General features: G+C 36.6%; 1 protein-coding gene across 2 annotated transcripts in view; it reads right to left on the bottom strand.

The window, feature by feature from the left end:
• The window catches only part of stac (SH3 and cysteine rich domain), a 37247-nt gene extending 22892 nt beyond the window's left edge, over positions 1–14355 (bottom strand). The window contains exons 1-4 of one of the 2 annotated variants that reach the window (XM_015029435.1): positions 13566–14355; positions 12007–12039; positions 7649–7982; positions 3595–3728 (exon numbers count right to left, since the gene is read on the bottom strand). In XM_015029435.1, the coding sequence (XP_014884921.1) occupies positions 3595–3728; positions 7649–7982; positions 12007–12039; positions 13566–13679 (615 nt within the window). In that variant the 5' untranslated portion in view covers positions 13680–14355. The remainder of the gene's footprint in view (positions 1–3594; positions 3729–7648; positions 7983–12006; positions 12040–13565) is intronic. The other variant, XM_015029436.1, reaches the window with a different exon arrangement.
• Between the last annotated feature and the right edge of the window lie 484 nt (positions 14356–14839).

The raw sequence follows: 14839 nt of genomic DNA, 5'->3' as shown, positions 1-14839 counted from the left end.
GGCCTCCATTGGTTAATAAATTTGATTTCCATTGATGATTTTTGTGTGATTTTGTTGTCAGCACATTCAACTTTGTACAGAATAAAGTATTCAATGATAATATTTCATTCATTCAGATCTAGGATGTGTTATTTGAGTGTTCCCTTTATTTTTTTGAGCAGTGTATATATAGTTGCCACATTTCTGCAGGTAATTCACCACAGAGAGCTTTTAAATTTCAGGATAGGGTGCCAGTCTGCTAGGTCTGCATGCTAATGTTGCTTTATCTTTGTCATCTTTAGATGAATATTTTTCATTTTATGAATTCAGGTTGAAGATGGAGGCTTTTCTTTGGGTTTTCATTACTTCACACATTGATACCTGATACCTGTTGCAATAAGCAAAAAATCAATTAATTACATGATTTAAATTTAGACAGAATTGACTATTTCTATTTGGACAAGAAACGTTAAATTGAATCCCATTTTAATACAGTTGAAAATTGCAGCAAAAATCCTACCTAGCCCTTATGAGTGTGTTCCCTGTCTAAGCTGAATGATTAATATATTTTCAAATGCGATTTTGCTTACAGAGATTTTAAAATCCATTTTAGATAATTTAGTTTTGGTTCGTTGTTTATGTATGTGGGATATTTGAAATGTTTTCCATTTCCAGTGTTAAATATTCTTTTGGAAATTCATTTTTCTCTTTGTCTTTTCAACTCTTAAGTTGGAAAGAGTCTCAAAATGACATTATTATCATTTATCGCAATCATTTCTGGGACAATTTATCATCCTGCAGTTGTTGAGTTTTGAAAACTACACCCTGCTCTCCAAAGCTGTCAGTTTTTGTTTTTTCGGGGGTTTGCAGAGCTTATTGGCAAAAATAAGTTTCAGCTTTAATGCAGCTTTGGAGCATGAAGTCACTTACTTTTCTACTGGCTGCATTCAGTTAGCCAAGAGAAACAAGCATGGCAGCAAACGCATCCAAGTTTAGAGTTTGCTGAATTTAGAGCTGCACTCCTCTGGGGAAACTTCCCTTTATATGCTTGACCTTTCAACCTGATTTTCCACTCCTGAGAGCTGGTCATATCTACGAGCCTCATCCCAGGGAAAAACATAGCAGGGGGGAAAAAGGAGAAAGCAAAGGATGTGTTGTTGATTTTAAGGCTACATCGTTTCCATATGACATTTATTCCCTTTTATCTTGTTTGACACCAACTCAGCATACTCCAAATGTTCCTAACTGGTTCCAGTTATTGTTGCATAATGGAGACAACAGAGGAGCTTTAAAGAGGGGGAGGTAATCATAAATTGTATGACTTTAAAGGCCTGCAGAGGCTGAGGTGCAGTGTGCAGGATGACAATGAAAAATGCTTCTCCGTCTTTATGAAAACACCAGGACCACCCTGACAGATGCATCCCTTAGCCAGAAGATCTTATTTTCATTCACGTTATAAACGATCCAAAGAGATAAAAGTTGTGACACATTTTTTCCAGATCTTTGTTTTTAACTCTTAAGTAAATGGCCTACAAGTTGAATCACTTCATGGTCTACAAAAACAGTGACAAAGACTTTCCTGGGAGTAAGATTCCTAAGCAAAGTGTTTTAAGGTTACACACTCACTGCTACCATGATGTTTAGAATCAGAGGGCATTAAAACGCTGATTTACTGAGAAGAATCTACACATTTACAGAAATAATGGAGCTAAATTTAGCACAATTGTCAATCGTTTGCATCATGAAGGACATAAACGAAGCGTCACTGAAAACAGTATGTTGTTTATAAATCAGTTAACAAAAGTAGAAATTAAGTTTTGCCTTGTAAGTATTTACGCTGCTTGAAGTTTTTCACGTTTTGTCAAGTTTGAGCCACAAACTTTAATATGTTTACTGGGATTTTACGAGACACGAAAGACTGCATAGTTATGGAGTTAGAAGAGAATGTGAATTCTTTTATAGGTAAAAATGTGAAAAGTTACATTAAAATTCACGAATCAATAAGAATAGAAATTTATGATTCCACAGAGATGAATCTCAGGTGCAACAGCAGCCTTAAAGGCGACCTGTTGTTTCCTTGAACAGGTGAGGATAGATCAGTGGGCAACAACAAAACATGTTCATTACATTTTTTAAATAATGAGATTTTCATTCTGCCCATTGATCTCCTTTCAGATTGCGCCGTTTTAGGGCCTCTGTCACTTTAAATCCAGATAAGTTTCTCCTCAATCAGACCGCTTCTGCACCAAGCTGAGAGCTAATCATTTAACACAGCACTGGCCACGCCCCCAACTGACCAAACCTGCTGGAACCATCCTGGTGTTGCTCAGTAACAGGTTGGGTCTTAGCTGGGGTTGCTAGGTAACGGCGCAGTGCCAGTTGAACGAAACTCAACATTCGGGAGATTTTTCATTTCAGTTGTTATTTTATACTTTTGCTGTAAATAAGCAACATACATTTTTCACACAATCAAGTCGCTTCAGAAACAAACCACCTCCTTCCTGCCACCAAAGAACTTTTATTGTGTTAGAAAGCAATGACGACACTGAAGTTTGTGGTTCTTTATTATTATCTACGAAATGTTATTTAATGTTTCTTTGGGGTCAATAAAGGATCTAGAACTTTTATAAAAATATCCAACTTTTATAAACAAAATTTTAAAAGTCTTTTTTTTTGCATATTTGTTCAAATTATCATCATGTCATCATGCCATGACAGTATAAGACAGGTAATCTATGAAAATAAAAGCATGGTATGAGACCAATAATCTGGGAAAAAAATTGTTACTCTGCCTTTTCCCAGTGCCAACTATGAACAACCAATCAGAGCCAGGAGGCGGGTCTTAGTGCTGTCAATCATCCTCTCTCTCTTCCTTGCTAAGGCTAGTCAGCATAGCCTCTAATGATGACGGGTAAACAGTTTTCCCGTAACAGTAAGTTGTTTCTTTGCCATTAACACAAACCAGCCGAACATGAGCATGATTGACAGCGCTAAGACCCTCCTCCTGGCTCTGCTTGGCTGTTTTTGACTTGCATCGGTAATAATAGCGATTGAAAAAGGTGGAAAAAGTCAATCTGTCCAGAGATGATCTGTGTCATATTATAGTGGATATGGAAAAAACATATTTTTGTAAAAGTTGCAGCTTTAGGGGGTGTGAATACTTTTTATTTAGCTGAATGTTTTCCATCTACATTTTAATCCAACCTGGGGACAAACTTCATTATTTGAGGAATCCAAACCATCTGACTTCCTGTTAAGTCATGCACATTAAACTGCCTCATGATCTTTGATAAGAAGCCGCGTTTGTCTTTATTTACGGTTTGCGCTGACGCGGGATGGACATGATGAAGATCAGTGGTTTTAGACGGGGAGCTGCGCTGCTCTTATCTAACACGGATGATATAACGATGATGAGGAGGATGACGACGGTGGTCACAGATGCGCTGGCACACTGACACATAAAGTGTGATTTCTGAATAAGCACATTCTGGTGGGAAACAGCCACTTTTCATATTTCAATGTGTCTGTTTTGGTTGCTGTGTTGACTGACTTCACGGGGCTCAAACTCCCAAACTGGTAAAAGTGCATGCATGCGCCATGCGGTCTGCGTCTCACCAGTTTCCCCATGCAACGCTGCTGGCCGACTCCGTTCTCACATTTGTGGTGCAGGCTCATCTTGCAGGCTTTACAGCGCAGGCCATGCTTCGCCGTGTTTCCTGCCAGGAACACCACGTGCTTGGCTGTTGTTCCTGATGCAAACAAAATGGAGGGAAAATGGTTTAGAAATAAACAAGAAATCCACTTAAAGCCAGAGAACCTAGAAAAGATTTTTTTAGATGCCTTCAGTGTTTATGTCTGTGTGCGAAAATGTAGTTATGCAAAACAATAATTGATCTGCAGTGGTGAGCACTGGGAGAGTGGAGAGGACGATCTATTCTAATATTTAACAATGTAACATTCGCTGCTTTTCCATTGCAAATGTGTGCAAAACTTTAATATTCTTCTAATGTCAAAAAAACACATTTTCACCGTTTCCATTAAATAAGAAACACAATTAAAATCACACCTGAATATGTTTGTTTTTGCGATAAGTCATTAAAAAACATGCAGCTCCATCATCCTAAAACTACTTCCTATTGTCTTCTTTGTCATCTCCACCAGTAGTAACATCTGGTTGTTGGTCATGTGACTCGTGATGCAAAAAAGCTTTTCTATTGCAATTTTGCGACCATCTCTTCCTAGCGCCAAATGTTTTAAGTAAAAAAAAAACAGTTTTTTTCTTTTATTTGGTGCGTTTCCATTAAGAAAATTAACTTTCAAAATGTCAAATTGCACGATTAGTTAGTTCTGCAGAACTGTTTGCCAGGATTACAGGACTTGAACTTCTGTGTCATAAATAGTAAACAATTTTTAAAAAAATAGACAAAATAAAGCAAAATAACTTAAGTTTATTTGCTTACTTTTTTGTGAAATCCATGTTAAAACTTTGTAAAGGTTCAGTAGATTGCTAAAATGTTTAAAGCTGAAGCGATTAATCGGATTAATTATGATTAATCAATTATTCACAGAATCGTCAACTAATTTAGGAATCAAGCAATCGTTAAGTGGAGAGTAAAGACTTTGAAAAAGGTCGTTTGCTGAAAGAAGAACATACTCTCTCAGGTAATTAAGCCAAAACTGTACAAAAATATAAATACAATTTGCATTTAAGAAAAAAAAAAAGTCTTTGTCTGCATGAATGTTTTAGGAAGAACTCAAGCACTATAACTTCAGCTTCACCTGCTTTTTGGTTTTAGTTGACATCCACGGTTTAAGAAAAGTAAAGAAAGTAAAAATCTCCATGGGTTTGCACATATTTTAGCGTGAGATGGAGCTTCACAGATCACCACAACAACACCAGCAGCAGCGGAAGCTATGCACAAAACCTGCAGCATTTTTTCCCTTAAAATTAGATCAAGTAATTATGTCCGTTAACGAGCACCTCATGTTTCACACCCCAGGTCAGTGGATCTTTAATAAAGGAAACCTTTTAGGAATGAAGCTGTTAGTCTGTCTCTGAGGAAACTCAGGAACAGGAAGTCAAATATTTTCTCGTTAGGAAACTTTGATGCTGACCTGAGAGAATAAACACCAGAAATGTTCCTTTCTTTGAGGATAACTTTCTCTACTCTGAGCATTTAAAACTTTAAATATGAGCAATAAAATGTGTTAATGCTTTTCATACAGCATTTTGAACAGGAAGTGCACAAGTGAAGACGATCGTTAAGAAACGGCAATCTTTAGGGCTGAAACGAGAAATCAACTAATCACAATTAATCACATTATCTCAATTAATCATCATTAATCAATTACTAATTGTCTGTTTTATTTGTTTCAGTGTACAGCACTTTGGCCAAAGTGCTGTACACTTTAAAACAACTAAGTGTTGTTTTAAATAAAATTGTAAATAAAAGTGTATTTTACACATCAACTAATTTAGAATTTATTAGTTAATTGGATCATATAGACCAAAGCAGAACCTATTCAGAGCAGTAACTAAGCTAAAACTGTACAAAATAAACATATATATGTTGCATTTCAGATAAAAACATCTTTCTCTCTATATATGTTTTACCAAAAACTCCTCAAGTGGCCGTTTTTGTTTCACCTGGTTCAAGTTCACTATAGGAAATTTATTTTATTTCTGTATTTTAAGCCCTAAAATGTTTAGTTTCTTATTTACGAAAAAAAATTATATATTTTTTGCATCTTTTAATGTATTTTAAATATTGCATAAAAAGGCTAAAGTGGTTAAGTGAAAAATGAGTTAAATGTGCCAATTTGTAGTCGATTAATCGATTTCTAAAATAATCGCTAATGCTATCAATATTTTGTTTAAGAGACGGAACAATTCAAACCTAAGGTCAGTTTATCAGCAAGTAAAAATGATTATATGTGCCCTTTAATATTGTTACCACAGCATTTGTAGGCAATAGACAATGAGATGCTATTAAACAGTGTCACTGTTTTTGAATTATTTTCTACCGTTTTACATTTGTGCATATGTATTAATTAGTTTTATTTTGTAACCAGGTGGCTGTGTACTGCAGACTTCTGCCCAGAAAATGAGATCTGGCTCTCACCTGGATCTACCTGGTTAAATAAAGGAAATAAAAAAAATAAAAATAGATATATTTAAAATTTGGAGCACAAACAAATATGATAATTAATTCCACAAATGAAATATAAAACATTGAAAACTTCCTATTTAAAGGCTCATTGAAGGCGCTTTTCAGAGTGGTTTACATGTTGATTAAAGGGCCACATTTACATGTCTTTTTACCTTTTCGGTGCTTGTATTATGCAGTCATGTGTTCCTGACATAAGGCCTATCAATATTCATGGACTTCAGGATATCTGCTGCCAGAGAACTTGGACTGTCTGCTGAGGAACGGACAGATGGAGGGACTGGACTCAGTGAACACAGACGGACTTTGCTCATAATAATAATAATAATAATAATAATAATAATAATAATAATCTGTGTCAGATTGAGCTAAAGTTTTCTCATCTATTTATCAAATCTCTTCTGTTAGAAATATAAAGCTGAGAAAAAAAACACTCAGCTGTTTTTAGGCAATAAGTTAATGGTTTCTGGTGTCTGGAAAATGAGCTGTTTAAAAAACCTCAGGAGTGTAACGTCACAAATCCGCAGGCACCGTTACCTAGCAACCCAAATTGCATTCCGCCCATTACCTAGCAACCCAAGCAGAGTTCCAGAACATTTGGTCAGCTGGTTTTATCACTGCATAATGGCTGCTGGAAAAACTAGTGTTTTGTTGTTGACTTAACATCTGGAAACCACTTGCTGCATTCTTGTTGGTTTTGCAGAAGGCTCCACTTCTGTTTTTCAAAGATGTACGGTTAATTGTGCATCTTCTTGCAGCTATTTTCACGTGCGTAGGTCTGTCACAATAACAAATTTTGCTTGATAATAAATTGTACCATAAGTTATTGTGATAGACATTATTATAGTTTTGAGACCATTTTCAAGCAATATAATGGTAATAATCGCATAATAATGTAAGAACACATTCTCAAAGATCAATAAAATTTTAATTATAATGAACATTTAACTCTAGAACTGGAAGACATTTTATACATCCATCATAAATAAAGTCTCCTTAAATAAAATTGTCCTTCCAAAAAAGGGCTAGTTTGTCATCCAGGTTTAGTAGAAAGAAAGAAAAACGATAAATCATACAAATAGAAATCATTGAGGTAGTTTTAATTATCATGCAATTAATTGATTAATTTTGCTAGGTCAGCAAGAAGTACTACATTAAATATCACTGATATTTATCTTAGTACTGCACAGAGGTGGGTAGAGTAATAATTGAAATGTACTTAAATTGTTTATAAGCTAGGAACAAGGCGAGTGGTCTCTCTAAGCTTGTGGCTTGTTTATTGTTGTCATAGCAACTCCATAACAACATGGCTGTCAGTTAAAGGCAGAAGACTAAAATCATAACTTTGTCCAAAACGTTTAATGAACATGTTTTGTTGTTGCCCATTAACCTATGCCAACCTGTTTAAGGAAGCATAATAATTTTCCCTTAAGACTTCATTCCCTGCCCTCAGCTCTCTGAAACATGGATCACGTCAGCAGAGGGCGGCGTTCCAACCATACCTACTATCATGTGGTTGCAGACGTCGCAGAACGTGGGCTTCTTGAAGATGTGCTCCATGAAGCAGTGTCCGGCCGAGTCCACCTGCAGCGGGTTGCGCGCCTGCGAGCGCGACGTTGGCGGCGGGGCGCAGGGGATGGCGGGCGGCACCGGAGGGATGGGCAGGCTGGTGGTGTGCGGCGGGGCCATCCCGATGTTGCAGAGATGGCCCGTGCTGCTGCTCACATCCGAGAGCAGCTCCGTCTTGTTCTCGCTGCTGGTCCGGAAGAAGTTGTCGGCGCTCTTGCTGCGGATGCTCTTCGTCTTGAAGGAAAGCGAGCGTTTGAGTCTCTGCAGCTGGAAGACGAGAGGAGATGAAAATGTAGAGCAGGTTTGTTTTAATAAACGACCCCAATATGGGCTGCATCCCCATTAACCAGATAATGGTCATGCTTGTTACTGGTTTTCTCACTTGTTGACTTGGCGTCTTTTCTGACTTTATATTTGTGTGTTTTTATGAAGTAAAGCACTTTGAACTGCCCCGCTTTGTAATCTGCTTTACAAATAAACTTCACTGATTGAATGATGATTGCACAATTTGACATTTTGAAAATACATTTGCTTATTTACACTGCAAAAACACAAACACTACTTTCAGACAGTCATTATAACATGGATCATTTATTAACCCTTTAACCAAGATTTATCAGCATTTCATTGAGAAGTGAGAATAATGACCTCAGCAGACGCATAGTTCAGCCAGGTGTTTGCTAATTGCTGCTAGCTAGTCTAAAGGAGCTGCTCTACGAGGCAGAAGCTCTTCAGATTGGAAACTGCAGCACTGAGGAGGAGCTTCGCCGTTGAAGGTGGGGCTACGCCCACCCAGGCATTCTGCACATGGTTGCCATGGAGATTAAATGGTTTCTCAAACATGCATAAAAGAATCAAATCTACACTCCAGGTTTGTTTCTGATGAGGGAATAAAAGTATAACATGATCTAAAGCTAAAAAAAAGTCTATTTAACACAATATTATCCCTTTAAGACATTTTAAGGTCTGAATTTAAAACAACTGCACTTATTTTAATTGTATTTTTTTAGACTTTATAGTTGGTGTTTAGGTATTGTTAATAATGTCTTCCAATGACAAATAATTAGCAAGGCATATTTTGAAATTTCCTGTCAACTTTAAACATTTTTAACTAAAACACAGTTTGTTGGGCAGTTGATGGATGGTTTAAAAAACAGATTTATTTTGTTAATGTCCAACTGAGAATCTGTGGCAAGACTTGAAAACTAAAGTTCCCAGATGCTACAGTTGAGCTTCGGCTGCTTCAAAAAGAAAAAAAATGCCATTTTTTATTCTCTAGATGTGCAAATCTGGCAGAGATGCCCCAAAAGTCTCAAATAACCATGAATTACTGTTGGAAAACAAATGCAAACAACGCTGTGGTTTCATTGCAACAACATGGGTGTGAGGTTCAAGGGGTGTGAACACCTTTGCAGAGCACTGTGCACGTCGCCTTGATGCAGTTTATCCGAAACACAAAGACTGAAAGTTCAGAGCTGCTAGCTGAGTTAACACATTGTGCACAGGCTGGTTTTACTTGTCATTTTCCCTGAACACGGCTGTGCAAATCATTCTGAGTTACTGCAGCAGGGCCATAGTGAATCAATTCCCTGGGTCACTCTGGAAACAATCAATTTAGAGCCTTTCGCTACCATTACCACCCACACATACACTTTCACAATCAAACATAAATCTGCAACAGAAATACCTCCATGTTACATTAAATTATTTCTAAAAATAAACCTCATTTACAGAAAAGCTGGGAAGTTTTCTGAAATGCTTCAAAACCTTAAAGCGGATTCAGTCCTGCTAGCATCGCTGTCGTATTTATAAGATGAATATGGATATATTTAAAATTTGGTGTCAGTAAAGACAAGCAAATGTCACATTTGACCATGAAAAGCAGCTCATCATTTTGGATATGAGCTGATAAAAAATTGTAAATAATCAAGCAGTGGGAGTCCACAGAAATATTAGTATGCAAAGACAAAAGCAACAAGCTAACATTGCATTAGCATGAACTGTTGTGAAACTAAGAAATGATGCAAAATGACAAAATTTTACCAAGCATTTTTGGTCTAATTTCTAGAGAAAATATTGTAGCACACTTGAATTAAGGCAAAACCAGATTAAAAGTAAGTTTCAGAAAAGTTATGAGTTTGTTTTAATTTTGCATCATTTCCACTTATAACAAGATATTTTTAAATTGTTAAAAGTTAAATAATCTGCCAATAAGCCTTGTACTTTTTCATCAATATTAAAGAATTATCGACTTAACACAAACTCCAATATCTTGCTGACAACTTAGTTTCTCTTAATTCAAGTGCATAAGATATTTCCACAAGAAACTGGGTCAAAAATATTTGGTAAGATCTTTTTCTTTTTTTGCAGTGAACTGATGTTTCTATGGATAAATCTGGATTTATTTTGGTTTTGAGAACCTTCTATGTCCCGGAAGTGAAAAAGGAATACAAGCAAGTGGAAAAGCCATGCACTGGGGTTTGTTTGTGGCTGTTGAGCTGATGCAGAAGCAAATGTTGCGTTTTTTGAACATTTTATGCCACCACCTGTGAGAGATGCAGGGCTGGACAATAAATCAATAACAACATATACCGTGATAGACGTGATCAATATTAATACATAATAAATCTGATAGAATATTCAATATATATTCACTGAACTCCCTTCTAGAACCAAACAGCCAAGTTGGTGGAATCAACTAACTCACTCATTCTTTGGTTACCTAGCAACTCACTCATTCTTTGGTTACCTAGCAACTCACTCATTCTTTGGTTACCTAGCAACAACATGTTGAGTAACTTGCACAGCAGCGTTTTCATGTTTCGCTACAGTGCCTCATAACTGCTGAAAAAAAAAAAAAACTTTGTAGAGTGAAAATTGCTGCTAAAACAGTAAAGGTTAGATTATTGTCTTTTCATCAGTATTTTAAATATTTAAAACAAAAACGAATCCAGATTTATGAAAATCGACTGATATGAAACGATTGTGATGCAATACCAGCTTTAGAGATTCAGTTTCAATGATTTCCATTCAAATATTGTGTTTAATACCAATGATCTTTTATTATAAATACATTCAAATATGTACAGTTAAAAAAATGTAATCATAAGCATGATGCTGCCACCACCATGTTTCGCCCTGGGGAGGGTGAGTTCAAGGTGATTAGTTTTAGTTTTAAGATAAAAGTTTAAGGTACAACTAAGAGATCCTTTCTACAACTTTCTCCCTGCCAGACACAATAAATAAACATGGAAGTTTGTGGCTTTATTGGGACAAAATGTAAAAAATGTGAAGACTGTAAGCTGTGGGCGACACGGCTTAAAAATAAAGTCTAGGATTTTTTCAATGCCACAGGCAGTTTTTTTTTTCTTGCTTTCTTTACTAAAGAAACATAAATGACAAATGACTGAAAATATTTTCAAAAAGTAAATTTTATTTCCATCAGTCATTCTGGGAATTTTACACTGGAGTATTATTATTTTTGTTTTAATACAAGTATATAGTAATAAAACACACACACACATATATATATATATATATATATATATATATATATATATATATATATATATATATATATATATATATATATAAATACATAATTTTACATAAATACATTATAAACTTACAAGAAGTTGTAATGAGAAAAAACTTTAATAGTGTTCTTGGTCTGACTCAGTTCATGTGTTTCTTCTAAATAAACACATTTCAAATTAATGCAATCAGAGCTAAAAAAAAAAAAAGAAGAAAAAAAAAGAAAAGAAAACAGAAAAATCCATTTGCAAGGCTTTTGTTGTGCATATTTTGATTTTTGATTAAATTTAAGTGCTCATTTTCTTTCATTTTGAAAACTTCCCAACCTTTCTGGTGATGCAGTCGGTAGATTAATCATTATTTGTGTAATTTTATCATCCGTCTTCTTTTTGGTGCTGCATTGAATACAGAGCAGTGAGGGAAATGTGTGCATGCAGCTCATGCATCAGGTTTATGGGACCCATCATAAAGCAGGAAGGGTTAAACAAACCGCAGCTACTAGTCACTGCTAAAGTTTCAAATCTTAATCACATGCAGAAGAAGTGCTATTTATAAGTATGGGTGATGATGGATTTAACTAGATTCCTTAAAGTGATTTTACTTTAAAAGCACCAAAAGTTAATAATCTGAAACAGGTTTTATCTATCTATCTCTATCTATCTATATATATATATATATATATATATATGCATGCAGGTATGTTTTTATATAATGAAGGCCTAAAATCAGCTGAGTTTACACAGGAGTGGAGGCTCACCTTGCGCTTCTGATGCTCAGGTCTCACAGTATTCTTAAAAGGAGGAATGAAAACACAGACACAGCTTTACTACCAGAGAACTTTTCTACTTTTTCTATCAACAAAACGACAGGTGTGGTGCTGCTGCTCATTTCAACTCAGATTTAAACTGACTGCTGTCAGCACAGGTGGAGCTAAACTAGACCAGCTCCTCACTCACATTTGGAGCGAGAGCAGGCCTGCTGGGTCCTGTGTGGGAGTTTTTGGGACAGGAAAGGAGAAGAGAAGAGCGGACGACTACAGTCCAATAATGTGCTGCTAATTGTAGGAGGCTGGCCAACATGTGACCCACATAGACAACGCCAGAGGCAGCTATAAATCTCTGCTGCTCGGCTTCCATCAGGAACAAGCAGAAAGCGTAAAACTACTTTTGGTTAGACACAATTATTAGAACCAAAATTAAACACTTTTGAATCTAATTTAATCAGGAAACTCCTTATAACTTGTTGATTCAATAAAATATAATGCAAAAATCAATAATTATCTAAAGTAAGATAATTAAACACAAAGTTATAGGAGTTAAAATTAGTTTTGTAACTTATCTGGCTCACTTTTACAGTGCAAAAACACAAGATTTTACCAAGTATTTTTGTCTAGTTTCTAGTGTAAATATCCAAGATTTGAAATTAAAAAAATGAACTCAGACTTTAAGACAATATGATTCCTCAATATGGAAGAAATATAAATGTAATCTCTACTTTTGTACACTTTTAGACTAATTACTGGTCTGAGTATGTTGTTCTTTCAGCAAATTGTCTTTTTTAAAGTCTGTATAATTTAGTGAATTATTGATCATTGCTAAGTTAGTTGACGATTATTTCAGTAATCAGTTTATCACAAATTATCCAATGAATCTTTTCATCCCTACATTTTGGAAATAAATTCCTCTGATGGGTGAAGCTTGACCCAAACTGGGGCATCAACAGGACAACGACAACAAACACAGACGGGAATCTATAACAGAACAGCTGGAAAAAACAACCAAAGTGCTGCAACAGTCAAATTAAAGTCTAGACTTTAAGCTGATGGAAACTGGAGGGACATTAATAAGTTTGGAATATCGGGTAATTCACATTTACATGATATGAGCAATCCAAACAGAGAACTGCTAAATAAAGATTTTACTTCTAAAAGTGCAGTTATACACTCTCCATTTGGCTTCCAATGGGATCAATAAACAATAACAGTCCAGAATATGTTGTTTGCTCTCTAAAATTCAGATTTAATTAAAAAAAAAAACATTTATACTGATTCCTAAAACCACCAGAAGGATGATGCATCTCCATCTGGTTCTCTAATAAATAATAATATTTCTGATTATTATTCATTATTATGTCTCTGTCAGGGTGAAACTGAATATTCTAACATAATCCCTCTCTGATTGGTTTTAAAACTATTTTGAAACTATTGTTGCTGTTTAGTTGATCGCAGCTGATTTGACAGAAGTTTCTTGTTCTAAGACTTGTATCCTGTTAAAACTCGAGTGTTGATTAGGAAATAATATGATTTCCAGGGCAGACCTTGGTTTCCTGCTGGCTGGCGCTCATCGTCGGGGATTTTGGAGCCTCATCCTGGTCCTGCTCGTCCTCTTTGCCTCCGCTGTCGTCCTGAACTGCGTTCGCCGGTGGGATCATCCTCTCTTTCTGTGTGCTCTGTTTGAAAAAACGCTGCTGCCCTTCAGAGGGGAAAGCTCGTTTCCACTCCCCCAACCCGAAGCAGTCACAGTGAAGTCACCCAGAACCGAGTGACACGGCAGGAGGAAGAAACAAAGATCCGAGAGGAAAGGAGCAGACACAAACGGAAAGAGGAGATTTCCGAACTAAACTGCGTCCCGCTTCGGCTCCAGCTGCGTGGCGTGGCGTCGTGCGTAAACCTTCCAAGACGTTTCCAAGAACACGCTGCGCGCTTTGCGCCTCGCAGCGCCCGATCCGGCGGCTTTAAGGGAAGATCCGGACGGGGAAGGAGGAGAAACGCGACGTCGTCCTGCGTGTTGTCAAAATTTAGACTTCCAGAACACGGAGGCAACACGCCCACTATGGGCAGCCCACTCCACGCGTGCCTCTTGTTTCTGGAGCAAGCTCGTTACTTAATATGACACACTAACTTTCACACAGATTTCCACCATGACTTTAGTTCTGGTCACATTAACTTCCCCACAGACGATGTTTTCCTTCGCTGTATGAGAGTCTTTAGGATGACTTATCTTTAGGGTGAAAACTAATTTGTTTTTATGTCTGCAGCTTCTTTTCAGTGTTGGAGGTGGCTAATGTGCTCACAATTTAAAAGAAATAAATAACTTGACAGTCATGTTTTGTACTATTCAGAAGAGTACCCAAAATGATTAATTGGGTTAATCATGATGAATCAATTATGGGAATAACCACTAATTAATTAAGTAGTCCAATAATCTTTAGTAGTGCCATTTATAGCTAAATCAAGTAACTATGTTACCTTCAGTTGTTGCAATTTGTACATGTCTTTTACTTCCTGATTTAATGCCTTGAAACTGAGCCTGTCTCTTTAAAACCTTCAGGAAGTTGTTACAATATGGCTCCTCAACAACAATTTTACCAGCATTTCACTGAGAAGTAGCTCCTGTTATGATCTCAATAGATGCTGCAGTTCTACCAGGTGTTCGCTAACTGCTGCTGGCTAGTCTGAAGGAGCTGAGTGGGGGAGGGCTGCTCTGTGAGGTGGAAGTGGACTTCAGCGCAGGGCATTCTGGGTAAATACAACCAAAATAAATATGCTAGCAGTTTATTTTGGTTGCAGTTTGGACCAAAATAGCAGTTTG

The sequence above is a fragment of the Poecilia latipinna genome, unplaced genomic scaffold (assembly GCF_001443285.1).
Source record: "Poecilia latipinna isolate Pla-1442-1.1 unplaced genomic scaffold, P_latipinna-1.0 Scaffold153, whole genome shotgun sequence".
Classification (NCBI taxonomy): Eukaryota; Metazoa; Chordata; class Actinopteri; order Cyprinodontiformes; family Poeciliidae; genus Poecilia; species Poecilia latipinna.
Note: the sequence above shows the minus strand (reverse complement) of the source record. Positions and strands in the feature narration are given on the sequence as shown.